Consider the following 21,268-nt stretch of genomic DNA (forward strand, 5'->3'; position numbering starts at 1 on the left):
GAGCGAGCGTGCGGTCGAGAGATCTCCTGTGAAGCATACAGTTTAGCCGTTGTTAATCTGCTGACGTGAATTGTCAGTGAGTGTTAATTTGAGTTTGCCGTGACCTGCGAGCTGTCACACTCCGGCTAAAATGAACCTTTTCGTGGTTTTGCCGAGGAAGAGTGTGAAATGTATTTTGACAGGAGGCATGTGTATACACACGTTCTTGCTTGTTTAATTTAACACATCAGTTGCGAGAGTGCATTAAGGACAGATGTGTATGTGTGTGAGTGTGTGGGTGCTCGAGCGGGTTTCACTCATTGGTATCGTAGAGGTGAAGGGGTTGTGAAAGGTTTCGCTGATCTTAGAGGTCCCTTCATTAACAGAGGTTACATTGATGCTTTGTGTACAAATTAGACAGAACTTGTATATTTGACTAAGATGCGTATTAGATCAAACTCTGTAGTAGTGATGTGGCTGAATGTTGAAAAATATTTTTCTTTCAGCATGAAAAGATTAAAAGATTCACTAGACTACTTGAAATCGATATCGATTTGATTTCTTACGTGCGTTTAAAGTTTGCTATATCTATTTTGTCTTAGACTTGGTTGCAACTAAACTATTGAAAAGGAGATTTAAGGGATTTAATATTTAAGGTAGTGACCAGATCACGCATTAGGCACACTATTATGTAATATTTCACATTCTTGTTTAATCAGTATTTCAATAAACTATTAAGATTCAAAATTTGCTATGCAACATTAAAAACCAATCGATTATGCGATTATGCAGCATAGTGATACTAGAGGTCATATTGTTAAATAAACCACTCTTATTTGAAAATGTTAACATGTTGAGAAACTTTTTGTTATTGTTTAAAAGGCGCCAAACATTGGGTTTTATTTGTTTGATATAAGAAGACAAATATGAATTGCATAAATTGTTTCTTCTACCAGCACACATGCTAGAAAAAAAAAGAAATTTCGTTTTTACACTAAATGATATGCAGCTCCTTGTTTGTTTGAGCTGTACTACACTATTATCATTGCTAAACTATTAGAGTTTTTTACAAAACAAAGCAGCTTTCACTAAAGCATAAGATCTTGTTTATTTTGTATAGAAATACACGTTGGTGTATTTTAAGCCCCATGTTGTGTATGTTTGTTTTTCTGTACATGCAGGGATAGGAAGTGAAAAGTTCATCCTTTCTTTTTGTTTTTGTATTGGCCATCCTCTATTGCTCCGTTCTGTGGTGATGGCCTTGCCTTTATTTGGAGAAAAAATATTGATTCGGAATAGCCCAGTCTTTGGAATAATATTCATTTCTGTCGCTTACATTCCTCATATTTTTCCAATTATGATTTCATTGTTATTGAGGAACATGATATGTTGAATATTTAGACTAAACTTTTCCCCATTTCTTTCCATCTCTGTTTTAAAATCTCATGTCCTGGATTGGCATGAAAGGGTTGAGGCTGATTGTGTTTGAAATATGACACTTAACCTGAATAATGGCATTTTAAAATTCAACCATTTTTTGGATCCATTTAAAGTTTTTGGTGACAATTTATGCTTAATTTATTTTATTAAAACTCTTTTGGTCTGTTTATGTGTTTGTGATACACACACAAATGTTGTATGTTGTCTGATATCTGTGTTGTGGGTGTTGTTGTTTTTTTGAGGCAGTTGTAAGGTTATGTGTCCTATATATTTATAACCTACAGATCACCTTTGTGTGTTTTTTTTTTAAAGACAGCTGCACCTTTTCTTACGTTTCCTCTCAATGTATAACACGATTAAAGAATATGATTAACACAACTACTCGAATCGGTGTAAAAAGAAAAGTTGGATATTTATTTGACATTTTCCTCATCTATAGCAAAACTTTAAATGTGATGAGCCTTGCATGAGAAAGCCCCAGTCGCCTTAGGGGGGATGCCAAAATAGTAAAATATAATTTTCATCATATTTCTGGCTGCATTAATTTACATCTTTATCAGGCCATCAGCTGTTGAGCCGTATACAGGGGGTTGCTTGCTGCTGTGTAGTGCAGGGGTGAGTGTGTGCTTGCATAGGGGGTTACTGGTGTTTTTAGCTCAGTTCTTCCGCTTCGAGTCCAGATTGGCAGGTCATTCCTCTTGCTTCCTTTCAAAAGCTTTTCCTCAGAAAAAGGTCAGATACTTAAAACTATTTGCTTCACAGCATGTCACTTTTCCTTAAAGGGCCGGTAGGAGAAACTGAGAGAGGCTTTTCAGTGAGACAAAAGTGTGTTGAAGCACCCTGCCCTGTTTTAGGAGAGAACGGGAGGGGGTGGCACTGACGGCACGCTGCCGTGCCTCGCCTTGTGTCGGCTGTCTCTACAGGTTACTCTCTCGTTTCAGACGTTAGCCATTAACCGTGGGGAGAATCTGAAGATTCTGACAGTGAAGGTCAACATCCCCGACTGGGTGAAGAATGAGTTCTGTAGGTGGTGCATCAACGTCAGGTCAGCACGCCGCCGCCCCCAACACAACATTCAAATGCACGCACCTCATCATCTTCCTCTCATTCTTGTGTTGGGCTTTATTCTGTTGTCTGTTTGATGGGTGGTGGCAAGGTGTGAATGATGTCAGCTTCAGGTTTTTATAGTGTTATTGCTGCTTCCCATCATGCCCCAGAGTTCAGTATTTTTTATTTATTTACTGTTTTCTACAGAAAATCATCCTACATATTGTAAAGAACATTCTGTGTAAATATAATCTTGATATCTTTGTTATATTGACTGAGTAAGGCCATGTCAAAGATTGAAATCAAACTTTGATGCTTTGATGATAGGGTCACACATATAATATTAACATTAGTATTATTATAACAGTGTTATTAAGTGAGAAACAACATCTAAAATAATATGAAGGATTTTAATAATTGTCAATTTTGATGGTAATTATGTTTGATACAATTGATTTTTTATTTTATTAATGTATCGACCTGCCATAATTGTTTTGTAATTTAATCTGTATAAAATATGTCATATTGTAGGATTTAAATGACATGCACACAAATATTAATAAAGTAATGTTTTTTAAAAAAAAATTATAAAAGCAGCTGATTTTCTCTTTGAAACGTTAAAACCTATAGCTAATTATTTGTGTACATTACACAATCCCAGTTTCAAAAAATAAGTAATAATTTTTTTAAGGGGGTTATGAGTGTGTTAACTCTCTGTGGTGTGGTTTGCAGGTGGAAGCCACAAGGATTTGCCCAGCCAGAACTGATGACGGTTTTGAGGAATGCTGCTGAGGATTCCTACAAAAGACTCATAATGCCTTTTCTTAGCCGAGGCTACAGGTTTGTTCTCACCTGACAGGAAACCTTAATTTTTTTCTAAGCAGCCTTTAATATGCATAGTCTACAAAGATCAACCATTCTCTTTCACGCTCTCTTTAACCTTTGCTTCTGCTTGAGTCCTATTTTGTTTTCTGTCCTAGAACGAAGTTGACCGCGAGTGCGGAAAAAGAATCTATCGCAATGTTTGTTCGTAATCTACGTCAGCGTCTTCTCATGTGTCCTGTGCGAGGGAGGGTCATCATGGGAGTGGACCCAGGATTTCATCACGGCTGTAAACTGTCCATCCTTTCCCCCACCAGTAAGAACACCTAGCTTACTTATTTTTTTAAGGAACAAATAATAATCATTGAATAATAATAATTTAAATAAGAAACGTATAACAGTATTTAAAACTAAAAACAGTCACAGAGGAATATTACTTGGTTTTATACGTTTGGAAGAAGGAACATCTACCAAATAGTTGATGTGGAAAAATAGAGCTAATCTTCTGATATTGAAACTAATATTGAAATTCACCAGCACTGGCATCATGGACTTTTTAATCACTACAAAATGTTAAAGTTGGTAAAAAAGAGTTTGATTGGCAAGTGTGATGAGAAAGCTCACTGTATGCTCTCAGTGGGTGGAGCTGCATGCTGCGGCCTGTGTGTGCCCTGTGTCCGCCCTGTGTCCAGGCGACTGATCGGCCTGGCGGGTGTGTGTCAGGTGGCATTGCCGTGTTTTGTCTTCGGCCCTGCGGCAGCACCACACGTACACGCATACCCAGCTTGACTGTGACAGGTCTGTGGATGTAGATTCACATGACCTGCCGGGCTCTTGAGGTGTCCATTGCGATTAGACTGCCTCTCTTAGGCTGACAAAAATGCCTTCTGTGTTGTCTAAGAGTGAATAAGATGTTGAGTGCAGTGGTTGACAATATCAGTAGCCAGACAGCAGATATTTGCATGAAATAATATGATTAAAGATAAGATTGCTAAATTTAAATAAAAACTTTTGTACAATATTTATTTACTCAAAATGCACAGATAATATGCCCCATTCTATTTAAAAGTGTCAGGATAGATTAATCAGCCTATAGCATAGATTTTAGTCTATTGCTTGTTAAAGGGATAGTTTACCCAAAAATGAAAATAATGTCATTAATGACTCACCCTCATGTCGTTCCAAACACGTAAGACCTCCGTTCATGTTCCGAACACAGTTTAAGATGTTTTATATTTAGTCTGAGAGCTTGTTGACTCTTCATTGAAAATCTACGTACGGTTTACTGTCCATGTCCAGAAAGGTAATAAAAACATCATCAAAGTAGTCCATGTGACATCAGTGGGTCTGTTAGAATGTGTTGAAGCATCGAAAATACATTTTGGTCCAAAAATAACAAAAATTATGACTTTTTTCAGCATTGTCTTTTCTTCCGCGTCTGTTGTGAAGTGCATGCGCGAGACTAAGGTCACGTGACTGCAGTGACGCGGATGACACGTTTTCCTTAGACATGTTTGCGAATTTTTTTTTTTAAACTTACAGCTTGCGTCTCCCTCAGACTGTAAACGAAGCCCGGGCGCACAAAAAAAACACACAAACAAAAAACAGCTGGGGCGCACCAAATAACACGTCAGCCGTACATCATCCGCGTCACTGCAGTCACGTGACTTTAGTCAAGCACATGCGCTTCACAACAGACGTGGAAGAGAAAAAAATGCTGAATAAAGTCGTAATTTTTGCTACTTTTGGACCAAAATGTATTTTCAATGCTTCAACACATTTCAACTGACCCACTGATGTCACATGGACTACTTTAATGATGTTTTTATTACCTTTCTGGACATGGACAGGCTACCAACATAGATTTTCAATGAAGGGTCAACAACTTCTCGGACTAAATAGAAAACTTCTTAAATAGAAATCTTAAACTGTGTTCCAAGATGAACGGATGAGGTAGAGAATGACATTATTTTCATTTTTGGTTGAACTATCCCTTTATGGACATTTATTTACATTTTAATGAATTTATTTAGCAGAGGCTTTATCCAAAAAAGATAAAAGGAAATCAACTTATTGACATAATATTCAGCTTTATGTATCTCAAAAAAGACATCAGAGGAATATTGGTTATTTTAATCGAATTTTGTGTCGTCAATAAGTTATATTTCTATTTCTAATATATCCAATATTAAGATGTTTTTGCTCTGTGCTATGAGTTTTTATGCTTTTTTCAGGTCAGATACTTCAAACAGATGTGGTTTACCTGCATGGCTCTGCTAGACAAAGAGAGGCGGGAAAACTGCGCCATCTTATGCTTAAACATGGGTATTACGCTAAGAGTGATGATACAGGGTTACATGAGTATGTTTGTGGCACCCAGGAAGATCTTTGAGTAACTTTATGTTTTTTTTTTTCTTGCAGCTGCCAGACCGTTGTCATAGGAAATGGCAAAGCATGCAGAGAGACTGAGGCCTTCTTTACTGACCTTATTAAACAGCGCTTCTTCCACCCTCTTGATGTTTCCTACTGGTATGACTTACTTATTTTTTTTTTTTAAACAGACCAATGTGAACAGTTGTATTGTTGCTGTTCCTCTACTTCTATTGGTTATCTAAAAGCAGCTATGCTGTGATGATGATGATTGCAGATAAAGTCTTATTTTAATCGAAGCATGGGTTTACCTCTGTTTCTTTGAGGTCACATCAGCCTCATTTACAGTGTTAGTGTAATTACAGCTTGAAATTTGAAAGCGTTTCATCAATAAACTCTCCTATGAGAGAAAATAGCAACTGTCAGGAGGAGGAGGACAGGAAATGGTGCCGGTCTGGAATGTGTTACTCTTGCGGGTTTTAAATGGTATCTGGACCTTGTTTGACTGTCTCTAATTAAAAACAAATATTTCTCACCGTCCTTCAAACCAAACCAGGCCGACATGTTCACATCCAAGCCAAATAAAGGCTCGATCTGGGATTGTCTCTCCCTCCATCTAGCTAGACTCGTGTTTGTTGACTTTTGGTTCTGACTGGAGAGAAGCCCAGAACCGCTCTGAAGTGGCCGTTTATGGCGTACATTGATGGCGGTTTTCATTACAGCTCTCCGCATCCCTCACTGCAGCTCAGATAGGTTGCCAGGTCTGCCTCAGTAATTCTCAGCAAAGCATGATGCGTCAAAATTGACATTCATGGTGCTCCACAAGTGGATCCATTTCAACCTCCATTCTAAAACGAATGTGGAAGATATCTGCATAGGCAGTGCAACATGTACTCTGTCTGGTTTAGGGTGCTGACACATTTGAACTTTGTCCTGGTAGTCACAGACAGGTATTTATAGAAGCCAAGTGCTAGTTGAAATAAATGACATGGATCAAATTGCACGCTTAAATGGTCCTCAAAGTGGAGAATTGCACTTTTTTTTAGCTTTACTTGGGTGAAATTTTTAAACAAGAAATGCAGTTTTAAGTAAACTTTGGGTATGAAAGCATTTGAAGCATTTCACATATTACAGATTCAGAGTGTAATCTTGGTATCGTTCCAGTCACTATCATATAACTTCCATGGGCTTTTGAATTTTAGTTAAGATAACATATTTGAAGTTCACTAAATGCTTATTATTAAAAGAACCATTCATCTACAAAGGAAAATGCAGTCATATTCAACTTCAACTTTTTCCTTCTAACTGAATGTTATTGAATGACAGCCACAGTCACTGTTCACTTTTATTGCATGGAAAAAGAGCAGAAGTCTGCCTTCTTCAGAATTTCTCTTCTACTGTCTTCCACAGAAGAAAGTAATATAGGTTTCGAACAGCATTTACATTCATGCATTACATTTGGCAGATACTTTTATCCAATGCGACTAACAGTGCATTCAACTATACATTTAATCAATTTCTGTGTTTCCTGGGAATCGAAGTCCTGACCTAATTCAATGCTCTACCAACTGAGCTACAGGAACCCAACATAAGCAGATCATGACCAAATTCAATACCTTTATTGCTGGATGAGTCTCATATTCTGCAGGACATCTTCCAACTGTTTAATTGCAAAAACTTGGTCAGACCGAGGGGCAACCGCGTGATCTCTCTGATGAAGCCAACACTGAAGTGACTTAAACTGCAACTCATTGATGGGCCACTAGGGGCTGGCTCCAAAAGGGAGTCAATCTCGATAGACCCCCATGTTAAAATGCCCAACTTAACAGCAGAAAGTAATATGTTTACAGCCTGGTACAAAAGTTTTTTGGTCTGTACAGCTTATTTTGCCCTTCATGACAACTGTGAGGGGGTGAATTTGTTTTAACTCATTCTTTAAAGTTATATTATAAGCCTTAAACTTCTGCATAATTAAGGGGGTGGCTGCTTGAGTGATAGGTGGATTGCCGCTGCTGTCTGTTCAGCTCCACCCACATTCCGCCTATTTGGCCATTTTGGCGATGACGTGTTTGCCAAGATGGCGATGACCGGCTTTGCCCACTTTTGGCTCTAAAAATGCTCTTCAGAAACCTACGGTTGATGTCACGGACACTACATCCATGTTTTATACAGTCTATGGGTCAAACAACTGATACAAAAATGATTGTATAGTACAATAACACACTCTTAGAAAGTAATTGTTAGAGTAATTGAAGTGTGTTTCTTTCTTGACTGTCCCAAGTCACAAGAAGCATTTGGTCTTGCTGTTTGATCTAAAGCTGACCTATATGCCAGTCATTCCTGTGTGTGCTAGGACATATGCACTTGGACCAGAGTGTTACTTAAGCACATTATTCCCCTTTGAAACTTCATCTCTACACTGAACTCTGTATGCAGCCAGTCAATTAAACCAGCTGCTTCATTTACACCATCTGCTATCTGTCTCCGCAGCCTTCAGCATGTTCAGAAATAAAACATCATCTCTTGCCCCGACCCATCATCCCCATTCTCCCATACTTCTGTCCCAACGTCCCCGCTAGCCCGCTTTTTTCTTTCTTTCGCCTGACTGCTGCTTTGGAATGACAGGCTGGCTGTGTGCGTTAATGAGCCTGCGGGATGAGCCGCGACGCTCTCAGTGACCTGGTGCTCCTCTTTTAAACCAAGGGCCTGTTGAGTTTATGAGGTTTTTATTTGCAAAAGATTGGGATATATACATTTTCTTCCTGTTTGTTTTTGTAGATCATCACCAGGCTATTGATGATGTAATTATACTTTTTTTTGTTATGGTATTCTATTAAGGAAATCTATCTTTTAACCTTTTAAGTTACCATTTTGATTCACAAAGAAGTGAAAAGTGAAATATTTGCATTTTGAGGAGTAATATTCGTATTTTCAACTAATATACAAAAATGATTGTATAGTACAATAATACAGTACTGTTATTAATATTATTGGCAGGCATACATTCCTTTAAAATCTGCTTGCAAACGTTTTAAAAAATATGGCAAATTTATTGTCCGTTATTGACATATCTTGTTTGTCACTTCTGCCATATTAAGAAGAATCACATCCATGCAGATGTGGTGTAGTTCTCATCACCTGCCCTGTATGACCGGCTTACATGAGTGATGAAGGGTTGTCCTTTCTCTGAACTTTTATCAGTAATGTCTAATCAAATATATTCACTGTATTCTACCATGGCTAACTATTGCTTTCTAGGGCTGCAACATACCAAAATATCACAAATATGGATGTAACATCATAACTAGATGTTGATGCATATAGTAAAGAGATTGATGATTTCATCCATAATACAGTTATTAACCTATATAAATTATTGATGGCTTTAAGTTAAATTAAAGCGTAGAATACAAATGTTAACTACAAATGAATGTTATTCATTAATAATATTTCAAGTTATGAAAATAAATATACAGAAATTCTGTTAATACAAAAAGTTGCAGTTTAAATACAAGTTAAACACAACAACATACATTTTTTTTAACGAACATCTTCATGATTTAATTAAATGTATTGTATGATTTCACTTTACTTAAAGCCATCAATAATGCATTTATAAAGGTTAAAAATAACTCTACTATGACTCACAATACATGGTTATAACAACAATATAAAACAATTCAGTTATTTGACAAATAACCAAATCTGCATTACTAATAAATCGTAACTATAATATAACGACATTATAACAAAGCAGGCTGCGTCTTTAAAAATACACTCATGGAAGTATACGATAATAAAGTAAATAAATAAAAATATATTACAAATCAGTGTATAATGTATTATGGGCATGCACATTGAAAAATAAAATGCATCACTTATAAGTAGTAATAAAAATATTATAAATCTAAATACAATTGTTCTTATTATTGGGTTGTGGTGTCTTTATAAATATGTTTATAGAATAGTTATAATTACCTATACACAATTATAAACGGGGCTGTAATTCATTATAAGCATGGGCTTCATAGAAAGTGTTACCTATAATTTATGGATAGAATTTATATAATTAGACCTTAAAGTATTATCGTATCACACATTGTATATTGCACTATTTAGCAAGTTATTGCATGACCCTACTATAATTACTGCTTTCATTCTTGTTTGCTTAAATAATAAGTACAGTCACACATATTTAGCTTGAATGACTTTACAATGGGGTGGGCATGCAATGATCAGACTCATTGAGAAGTAGCATCTCTGCCTTTTCTGCATGGGTTTTATCAGGATTGTGTGTGTGCGCTGTATTCTTTATCTCTGGTCCTGTCGTCATGACTAATACATGCTCCAAGCCTCTAACATGAACCAAATCCAAAATGACCCAATAAAAGATGACCTTGGCTGTCCTGGTATCATAGCACTGCTGAAAGAAAGCATCGCAGCCTCAGATATAGATTTATCATAGTTATGTTGGCCTTAAAGTGTTAAACTTGCTTTAGGGTTCTTTTTTGAAACCCAAAAGTAAGGTGCTGCTTTTACTCAGGTCATTGCGACAATTTGGCCCTGACTTTGGTTCTTTCCCCCGAAGGATGAGATGACATGTATCTTGCTTAACGAAGGAGCCTGTAGTGTTCCTGACTGTCAGGGCAGTGATGTTGATATTGAGCTTTGGCTACAGACTGATTGGACAGCTCTGTCTGTTTTTAAGGTTGAAGACAGCAGCAGTGGCCACCCTCCTCCCCTCAGGCTGGCTCTGTGCCACCAGCCGGCCAGTCTCTGGTCATTAGAATCAGTTTACAGGCGGAGAAGGAATTACAGAAGCTTTCTTCTTCACTCTCCCATCCGTTTTGGTTTTATTCAGTGTCTGTTGCTTAAATCAGAGTTGATGTCTGTTGTAACAGGAAAGAAAGTACCACATATATGAGAAAATCAAGAATACTAGATTGGACAGTTTACATTTAAAAGAAAATGATTTAGTTTTGTTGTAGGGGATAAAACAAGAGCTTAGATGCAAAAGCTCCTAAACGCCACTTCCGTCAAAAAATTGGATAATGATATTAAATTCAATTACAAATCCTATTTAAAACAAGATACGTTAACCTAAGATGAAAACATTTTGTATGTTTAAAAAAATTCTAACCAATTTTCAACCAAACTATCTACTAAAACTAAGTTAAAAGAAAAATGGTTGTATTTTTTACCCTGTTGGCAAATAGTATTTTTTTAAACTTCACAAAGTGCTCCGACTTAATATTGTGTAAATTAATTTTGTTTTATTTGTTTTTAGATAATAGAGACAGAGACACATATATGTTTAAGTGCGCAAGGTTGTGTTTGATTATGCGGTTTGTGAGCACACAAACTTGTTTAAAAATAATGGTACTGGTATAACGAGATAACTATGGTGCATCCTCATAAACTGAACACACAAGAAGTGTCGTCATAAACAAAAAGGCTTAAACAAACAAACACATTTTTTTGTGAGAGTTTAGGGGAAGGGGATAGAAAATTTGATTAGCTCAGTATAAAAAACATGGCACCTATGGAATGTCCTTTTTAACCACATATGCCAATGTGTGTGCCAGTGTGTTGTGCTCTTTCCAGTTTGCTTCTGGTGAGGTGAGATCACTTGTGGCTGTAAGGTGTTGGATGACTAGAGTTTTGGATTCAGGGTGGTTTGGCCTCTGAGGAGGGTACTGGGTAGGGTGATCAGGACAGTAAGGAATGAGAAGGAATATTTGCCAGTCACAGGCCCTCGGCTAGTGGCTTACTGAGAGATAGATGTCCGCAGATGTCACAGAGGACATCCAGAACCACTGGCTTTATGAACAGCTGTCATGAGCTCGTAATTTGAATTGACTGATTTTTTTACAGTATAATATATTGATATATATAAACTGATTACATATGATTGATATATATTGAATTATATTACAATATTATGATAATGTATTCATTTTTTATTAATGTCAATGTGGTGTCTTAGATTTTTATGAGATATTAGCATCTATGTTGTAGAGCTGTGCAATTAATCTTTTCATTTTCAATAAAAAAAAATTATTAAAACAATTACAAAAACAAGATAAACGAGGTAAAACAATTATTGTGCGATTAAAAAATAAATTGCATGCTGTTGGACCGATGTGTTTGTAAGGCACTTCGAAGGCACCACTGCTTTGACATGTGTAGCAACACCTACTTAAAGGAACACTCCGCTTTGTTTGAAAATATACTCATTTTCCAGCTCTCCTAGAGTTAAACATTTGGTTTTTACTGTTATGGAATCCATTCAGCTGATCTCCGGGTCTGATGCTACCACTTTAAGCATAGCTTAGCACAATCTGATTAGATGTTACGCCAGAATGAGAGTATAGTTCCTAGCCATATCTGCCTAGAAAATCACAACTTGTTGGTCTAAATACACAATGTAACTACAGAAGAGTCAAGTTTTAAATAGGAAAAATGTTGAAACTCTTTGGTTATTTTTAGCGTGATGCTAATGGTCTAATCAGATTCAATGGATTATGCTAAGCTATGCTAAAAGTGCCAGCGCCATATCCGGATATCAGCTGAATGGATTCCAAAATGGTAAAAATCAAATGTTCAACTCTAGGGGAGCTGGAAAATGAGAATATTTTTTTTAAAAAAGTGGAGTGCCCCTTTAATAAAAAGGGTAAATAAATGCATGTTTTCAAAGTCATAGACAGTAATCATGTTAAATAATCAATCATGATTATGATTTTTCCCATAACCGAGCAGCCCTACTATGTTGTACATTTGTCAGAGCAGTCACAGCTTTTTTTGCATATGATTAAGTTTCCAGAAGATTGCATATGGAAATTGCAGTGTCACTCTCAATCCGCCTCGTGCCGATTGATCCTTGTCAGCCAACCTTGAGATCAAGCAAGCAGCCCCATGAAAGTTTTCATTGCCTTAAACCCAGATGCCAAATCCTCATCTGTCAATTTCTATCTTATGGCCTCTTGTGATTTCAGAACGACTGGAAGCAATTGCCACCAGTGAAGTTTTTACCACGCTGCACATTTCATGCCTCATTTACTTGTGTTTGGCCATTATAGCTCATAGTTTATAGCCCTTGGAAAACAGCAGAAGAAAAAGCTAGCAACATCAAAATACTAAAACCTCAATTCAATTTCTACATATATAACTGAACAACCTCATATGAAACCGTGATACAGATATAATATGGAAAGCTCTGGCATATCCTTTTTTATTGGCTTCACTCTGGTGTTTTAAATGGTTAAAAACAGTCCACAGTGAAAATCAGATGTCATTTTTTTATGATTTCCTTTCGTTTGTTGCAACTGGATATTCTTAAATAGTTTTGGTGTCGATTAGGTTCTTGAGATCTGGAAGCTGACACTGTCCCAACTGAATTCATGCACATGCCTGGACAGCTAACCTGCATTGGTTCTTTGAGAAGATGGGTGTTTAAGGGAGGAAGGGAAGCTGAGGGGGTGATGAACATCTGCCACTAGTTTGATGTGAGTGACTGTGAAGTTTTGCTCTTTTCAGACTTGTGTGGCGGTGGCAGCTTGAATGTGGTGTTAACTGCGCCTCTATACGAACTAGGCGTTTGTTAGCCTCTAGCACAGAGCCTGAGACTGACAGCCTTTGACACCTGCCATTCTGGCCCTTTGGTAGACAAAAAAATGTCAGAGTTTTTAGACTTGGCATTGGCCTGATGTTTGGTGATTTTCTTTGGCCAGAGTCTCTTGGATCAGCTGCCAGTAATTATCCAAGATTATTCTTTTTATAGAAATGAAAAGAGACAACATGTTTTATATTAAATGTAGCACAGTGTAGATTTGATGAAGTGATGAGTGAATGAGCTTTTTTTAACAAACATGCTTATGCACACAAGAAAGTTTGGTTACAGAAGCATTCACAGCACAGAAAATTGTCAAAAAATATAAAAATGCTAATTTTATATAAAACATAAGAACTGTTAATTATCAACCTTATGTCTAGTAAAATATATTTTCTTTAAAATAATGTCTTTTTTAGTACATTAGTACAGTTTCTGTTCAGTATAAGTATACTGTCAGAAAACAAATAGTCAGAAAACGGCCCCTAGCTGTCACTGGTGTGGTACACTTTCAAAAAGTACACCTTTGCACCTACAAAATGTATTACTCACAGTATAATGTTTATTCAAAGCAACATAAAAGTCATAATTTATCAACTATGGCCTAATCCTGCCTTAATCTAAGCCTTCTCTGTGAAACTGGGCCTTAGTTTACTCTAAATAGTTGATATGAAAGCTTTGTGAGAAATCTTTGTATGCAGTTTTACCAAGCACTGGCCTAGAGGATACAAAGATGTAAGAACAAACCAAACAATGTAATGACACAAAGAAAAACCCTGCCTGCAGATGCCTTGATGACCCTTAAGGTCTGAGAGTCATCCACTTATACACCCCCACTTTGGGAACTATCATGTGTTTATTAGAGCCCCTGGGCAAAGTCACAGCCCAGTATCCCTCGTAACTGTAACTGTGGTATTCTCCATATTTGTCATAACCCTTCAGGCTGGTCCATCTCCCCCTCTCAAAGACTCGGACCACAGGGTGACACCAAGAGATGGATACATACTTTGATACTTGCCTGTTTAACAGCCCCCTAAACACATGTGCTAATTAAAATCATTCATCAGACCCATTGGCAGGGTGAAGAGATATCATTACTACAGTAACTTGATACACAAAACCTAAGATGGACTGAAGATATAGAGCTAAGGGGAGTATATCTACTGTTCTTGTAAATTCCAGAAATATCCAGGAAATTTGGAGGTAAACAATGTGCATTTCTCTGCCAGTGTGCCGGTAGCTGCTGTACGTAATGTCCTTTATCAAGTTTAGCCATGCCCTCAATGAAGTGCAGTGATTGGTGGATGTAATGCATATTTGTGTCAAGAGTTGTTTAGTATTTTTATCCAGCAACTCTTGCAGCCCTCCTAAATAGTTCAGATAGGTACCCTAGATAAAGTAAAATCTTTCTTAATTTACATTACCTGTTCTTTTTTTATTTTCAGAGTTTATTTCCAAGAACATCGTTCTAGTTCCATTAAGCTGTAGTAATGTAACCCTTTACTTCAATTTAACTACAGTTTTTCTGTTTTTTTTTTTTTTTAGTTGGTAAAAAGTATGCAGAAACACTTTGCATAAATTATTGACTTGGTTTTGTGATAACCGAAACAAAATTAAGCAACATTAAATTATGTGTCAGTTTTAAACATTGGTTTAAAATCTATTCAAACTTCAGCTTCACGTTTTTCAAAATGATAAAAATACTAAATAAAAATAATACCTAAAGTTTTATCATAAAGCATTATATTTATGCAATCCAGTCTCCTGAAGATGCGTATAAATAGCACGAAGTGTAAAACTCGTGCAATACATACGCCAAATTCCACTTTGGCGTGATACGCCAGTCCTTCCCATTCACTTAAACGGTGCATCTTTTTTTGTCGTTTTATTTATTGGATTCTCAATTTTTTTTCTTTTTTTTAAACCATTTTCGCTTGGGTTTAGGGTTAGATTTTAAATTTGCTGAATGAGGTTATTTAATATACAGATTTCTCCATGTTTTTGTCCATATTTAAGCCATGGTCACTTGGAGTTGGGGTTAGAGTTGGGGTTTGGGTTAGGATGTCATTTTTATATAACAAAAAGTTGTTCTAACCCTAAACCCAAGCGAAAATGGTGAAAAATAGCAAAAAATTTGAGAAACCAATAAATAAAACAACAAAAAAAGATGCACCGTTTAAGTGAATGGGAAGGACTGGCGTATCATATGCACGCCATGTATTGCACGAGTTTTACACTTCGTGCTATTTATACGCATCTTCAGGAGACTGGGCTGATTTATGTGTGCACAGTTTTGTCTCTGTGTGCACTTGTAAGTGGTCTGTGCCCTGTTGGTTGTGTCAGCTGATATAGTAAGATGTCTGCTCACAGCTGCCCTCAGGATGTCACAGCACAGCCCCTGTCCTGTCACTCTCATCAGCACCAGATCGGCTGTTTAAAAAGAAATTTAAATGACTTTGGTCATCTCTTAAATTGATGTCTAACAGTCAATCAAATTGAATTGATATAATTTTACTTAGATACAATGTAACGCATTGCACTAATGTCTGCGCATTATGATAAAATCATATTCATCTCTCCGTAAGTATGAACCTCTGTTTTATTAATTTATTTTGTCTGCATGGGTTTCTGTGTTACAAAACTTTTAAATAACCTGCTTCACCTTGACCCCTCGGTCAGATGCCAGGGCTTGTTAGTTCTGTCACAAGGGACATGAGAGGAGTGAGGTTGGGAGAGGGGGTCTGTAGAAACGAGGACACCAGTCAAACTGAAGGTCCATGTCATAAAGTCTCTGTATCCTGTCATGGGGATGATGACACTAATTGGCAAAGTTAAACAAGGAAGCCTTGGGCAGCAAGAGAAAGGCAATGAATGTAATAGAGGCTGCGGTAATGAACTGCCCTATTTTTTCATTGGATACTTTAATGTGGGGAGGACATTATCAAAGGTCAATTCAAATGGAAATCTGCAATCAGTAGCGAAGAGAAGTAAATAACTGAGAATCGTTTTTAAACTTACCTTAAATATCTAGTTTGGAAAGTAATAAAAATGTAGGTTTTTCTCTGCCAACTGCATGAGCATTACTTAGAGACATGTAAAAAGAACAGAGTATCATCATTCACCTCTTATTTTACTGTTTCCAGGTAATGTTATTCAGAGGAAATGTGTTTTATTTTTACTGAACTTTCTTGCATAGAGGTAAATGGAGAAACAAGTGCTTAAATTATTTGGCTATGTGACAGACAGGCAGCTGCATTATTTATGTTTCTAGAAGCACTAATGTAGATGAAAACATTAGCAGATGTTACACACATAACATTTATTTTATGTACTGAGTGCACAACCAATGAGTTGATGATTTACTCAAGAAACTGATAAACAAGGAAGAAAATTATTATAGATGTTTAAGAATAACTCTATACATAAACAGTTATACGATTAACCATAATTATAAATATTATTTTTGTATATATTATAAATTATTATAATAATGAATAATTGTTAATCATATAATTATGGTTAAATGTTAATTGTTAAGTATTTACTATGAAAGAAGAATATATTTTCAGCCTGGTCTATTATGAAGTTTATATTTGAGTTTGTTAGAAATAATATAGAAATATATGCTTGTTTACCATTAGATGGCAGTATTGCCCCATGTTTTTATTTGCTTGTTAGATTACCAAAAACGTAAACAAAACCTTTGAATATCTTGTCATGTGTCATTAAATGTATTTGGCAAAGAAGATGTTCTTTGTAAATTGTGAGAATAATATTGATCAATAAGTATAGGTTAAACATTATAAATCAGTCAGAATTGTTTTGACTTGAAAATGATTTTATAACTGTTGTGAGATTACAGCCTACTTTATGTGATTTCTTATTGCTATAGCTTTTTGATATTTCAAAAAAAGTTATTTAATTACATTTAATAAAATATAAAAAATGCGATAATACATTGATAAAATGCATTAATCATTGACATAAAAATGCTTAAAATAAATATTATAGGCTTTATTTGGTGGTGATGCCAGGGGGAAGAACAGTAAAAATGTCAACTGCAGGCCCAAAAGAAACCAAGACAAGTCCTTGACGCAACACTGTTCTGTTTTTCTCCCCAAACATGTCTCAGCTCAAAAATATAATATGCATTAATAATTCAATAAGTAAATATAATTATTCTCATATGAATCTGTCACTGTTCTTCTGTCACATAAGTCCTCTGAAGGTCTTTTTACTTACATTTATCAAAGTGACGAGTTTCACTTAAAACTGTTCATATTATGTTTATTAATATGAGTTACAATGAATTCATTTTTTATCTGATGTTAATAATGTCGATTCCCAAGCCTGACAGATGTGACTGTGAAGGTACATAAAACATTGAAAACACTGGTATATACCATGACAATGCTTTATTATATAAAACTGCATATAGATATCAAATATTTATCACGTTGTTAATCAATTTCTATGTTTGAGTTTCATTTAGTACTTGTTTTGTAAGACCATAACATAATCTTAAGACACCATGGTTCTTCACCAGAATAACAGGCACAAGAGATTTTTCAGTCAATGATCCATAACTTTAACACTTGTTATCTTCATTATTATCAAATCTTGTTTTTCTCTTCACACCACTCACGTCTCATAACTTCTTTTGTTTTGGAACATGCTGTATGATTCAATTCCTGTGACTTTCATTTAATAAACACCCAGAGCCAGAGACCCAAACTTTATCATCCATGTGTCTGAGCTTAGACGATGTCCAAAATAAACAGCTATATTGAGTATCTGTGTGTTGTAGCGTATGTCATCTGTGCAAGCTTTGGGTCCTGTGTGCTTTCTATGGAAATGTATTTAAATGGGCTCTTTGGTCTGTGCTCCTAGACTTACTGGGGAGTGAACTTATGAAGGTCCCACATCATCTAGTGTCTTGAGTTTATCTTGCTGATTCCCTTGGAAACCTTCTTCAGTCTGTCTGTCTTTATTATTATTTTCAGCATAACAGATGAAGCAGGAGCGTCCATCTACAGTGTAAGTCCTGAGGCTGTAAAGGAGATGCCTGACTTGGATCCCAACTTAAGGAGTGCAGGTGATAGCATGTTCCTTATTTTCATGCAAAAACTAGTGGCCGATCAATACGTTTAAAATAATATATAAATATGAGTTTATGATCAATAGGATAAATCTGAAATCAAACATTGTTTTACACCAGATTTACACAAAATATAACAATAAAGTACATACTTTTTTAATATTCCAACAGAGTAAAGATGCTGCAATATAGATTAATTTTTTATTAATTTTTTTAACAAATGGAAACATCAATGTCTTCAGTGGAAAGGATACTAACAGTGAGTAAAAATCTGTTCCTTTAAATGATAGGTTTGTAATGTTCTCTAGCGCCAAGACCCAAATCTCTAGTCAAATGTACTGGCCCTGAACAGCTAAATTAACCTCACCTGTCAGTCTAACTTGGCTCCAGCTAAATCAGACCAGACATGCCATTTCAGTCAACTTTGTCTCCCTAGTCTAAAGCAGACTCTATTGTTATCCTGTATTCTACATCCATATCTCTATTTTTCAAGGTCAATACATTGACTTCAAGCGGAGTGCAGTGATGGACAGTTGCCCTGGTAGACCTTAAGGTATAAAAGGCATTTTGTTAATGCAGCATGGCTCTTACGAAACATCAAACCAATAAAAAAAAAAGTTAGGGCTTTCATGTGTTTAGACCACACAACTCTCTCTGCTATACATAAAGCATAGTAAAAAGTTTGGAAATCTCTCCACTGTTCTTAAAAACAGGATGTGGAAATTATAACAGACTTCCTCTATAAAAGCAGTAAATCAGTGTGGGATTTATCATAAATTCTCCTCTGGTCAAGTGCAAAAGAAAGCTATATTAGTCCACGTTTATGAAAGGCATAAGAAATTGGATTGTCTTGTGTGTAAATGTGTGTAGGGCTCTGCATTTTAAATATTAAGGTCAAGTTTTTTATTTATATAGCCCTTTAAAACAGCATAAATGCTGACCAAAGTGCTGCAAGTATAAAATTACAATGTATTAAATACACAGCAAAGTATAGAAACATGAGAAGTGTTTTTTTATAACAAAGACATCTATTTATTATGTATTTAGTACAATTTGAATAAACAGTACAATTATGCGATATCGTGTAAGAAAAAAACTGGACCCTCTGATCTGATTTTATTACAGTGTTTTTACTAAGGAGACCTTATGGCAGTGGCAGGCGCCATTTTTGTATGCCACCTCCTGCGCCATGTGTTTTTAAAGGAGTGCTCTGAGCGAAAAAGCGCCTGACGTCGTTCGCGTTTTTTTTCATTGTCCAATCGAATGAGGGAAGAGGTGGGCTTTCTGTTGTGGTGACAGAAGTTTACAGTTGACAGCTTGATTGTCCAGTTCTCAATCTCGATCAAGTTCAGAGCAAGCACACTCTTTTTAAACTTTTATGCTAATTTGACACTAAACAGGAGAAGACAGCGCACGCTTCAATATTTTAGTGACAAGACAGCTGCCTCGGTGGTTGGCTAGCAATTTAAAAAACATACCACAATGTTTTTTTTCTAAAGGGCAACTAGATAAAGGTTTTGTGTGATCGGCCTCTTAACTCTTTCCCCGTCATTGACAAGTTAACTCGTCAATTAAGAGAAAACACTTCCCTGCCAATGACGAGTTTTTCTGGCAATCCATATTTTCGCTTTTATCCAACTCGTCTTACCCAACTTATAAAACCTGGAAGCAACCCTTTAGGTAAAACAGTAAGAACTCCATGTATGTTTTGAGGATCGCTCTGAATCTGAATGCAATTATCTCAGCATTTTCTCAAAATTAGGTATTTTTGGAGAAACCTACCCAAAATTGAGACGTGATTAAAAAGAGAACTAATGAAGGTAGAATGAAAAGGTTTTTTGGGGTTTGAAAGCAGAGGGTCTGTTCTCATTTGATGTATTGTATGTTTATATTTTTCCAAAAGATTTTCTAGAAGACATTAAACTTCTGTGAAAATAATAAAAAATGCTGGCGCTGGCTGGCAACTTTAAAAAAATAAACGCTGGCAGGGAAAGAGTTAATGTGTGTGACCACAAATATTAACGACCTCTAGTGTTAAGACATGGTGGAGCATTACTATAGACAATGAAGACTTATATAACTGCTGTTCTCCCTGTTAAAAGATTAATTTAATAAATATATAGTATCTGTTATTTATGGGTTTAACCTGAGATTTGAAGTCACTGTTAAACTGAAGTAGTGATGATCCTCTTTTCCGTATCCATATGTACATATATCTGAGTGAAACGGGCCATAAAAATAAAGTCTCCGATAACCCAATCCTCGTGTCATTCCTTGTGACAGGAAGTGAAGAGAGGATGTTTCGAGGAGGTTTACGTTTTTACGGTTTATTTTAAGATTTTATGAGCACATAGATAAAAAACAATAATAATAAAGAGCACCGATAAGCCATTTATAAAAAACATTACAATATTATTCCATTTAAGTTAGGGATGCATAACGATTAATCGCGATTAATCTATAGCAGAATAAAAGTTTTTCTTTACATCATATCTGTGTGTGAACTGTGTACAATAATTATGTATATATAAATATGCACACATGCATGTATAATTTGAAGAAAAAAAATTTATTTATTAAGTATTTATATTTATATATAATATAAATTATACATAAATATACAAATGTATATTCACCTGTAAACATTTATTAAATATATACATGCATGTGTGTGCATTTATCTATACAAAGTTATTATACACAGTTCACACACATATATGATCTAAACTTTTATTCTGCTATAGATTAACCGCGATTAATCGTTATGCATCCCTAATTTAAATGTTTTAAGTTTTCAATTTCATGGTGACTTTTATTTTTACACAACCTGTAGAAATGTTATAATTTTCATGACTGTTTCACAAGTCATTTTTTCCTGTTGCACCTTTTAAATTTTTTATAAG

At 35.8% G+C, this 21,268-nt stretch overlaps 1 protein-coding gene across 1 annotated transcript in view; it reads left to right on the top strand.

Moving 5' to 3' along the window:
• Positions 1–21,268, top strand: part of srbd1 (S1 RNA binding domain 1) — a 65,977-nt gene that overhangs the window by 5,651 nt on the left and 39,058 nt on the right. Inside the window, exons 10-15 of the mRNA XM_065296974.1 lie at positions 2,361–2,464; positions 3,199–3,306; positions 3,447–3,604; positions 5,523–5,613; positions 5,710–5,817; positions 18,271–18,362. Of these exons, the coding sequence (XP_065153046.1) occupies positions 2,361–2,464; positions 3,199–3,306; positions 3,447–3,604; positions 5,523–5,613; positions 5,710–5,817; positions 18,271–18,362 (661 nt within the window). The remainder of the gene's footprint in view (positions 1–2,360; positions 2,465–3,198; positions 3,307–3,446; positions 3,605–5,522; positions 5,614–5,709; positions 5,818–18,270; positions 18,363–21,268) is intronic.

This window comes from Paramisgurnus dabryanus, chromosome 20 (assembly GCF_030506205.2).
Source record: "Paramisgurnus dabryanus chromosome 20, PD_genome_1.1, whole genome shotgun sequence".
Classification (NCBI taxonomy): domain Eukaryota; kingdom Metazoa; phylum Chordata; class Actinopteri; order Cypriniformes; family Cobitidae; genus Paramisgurnus; species Paramisgurnus dabryanus.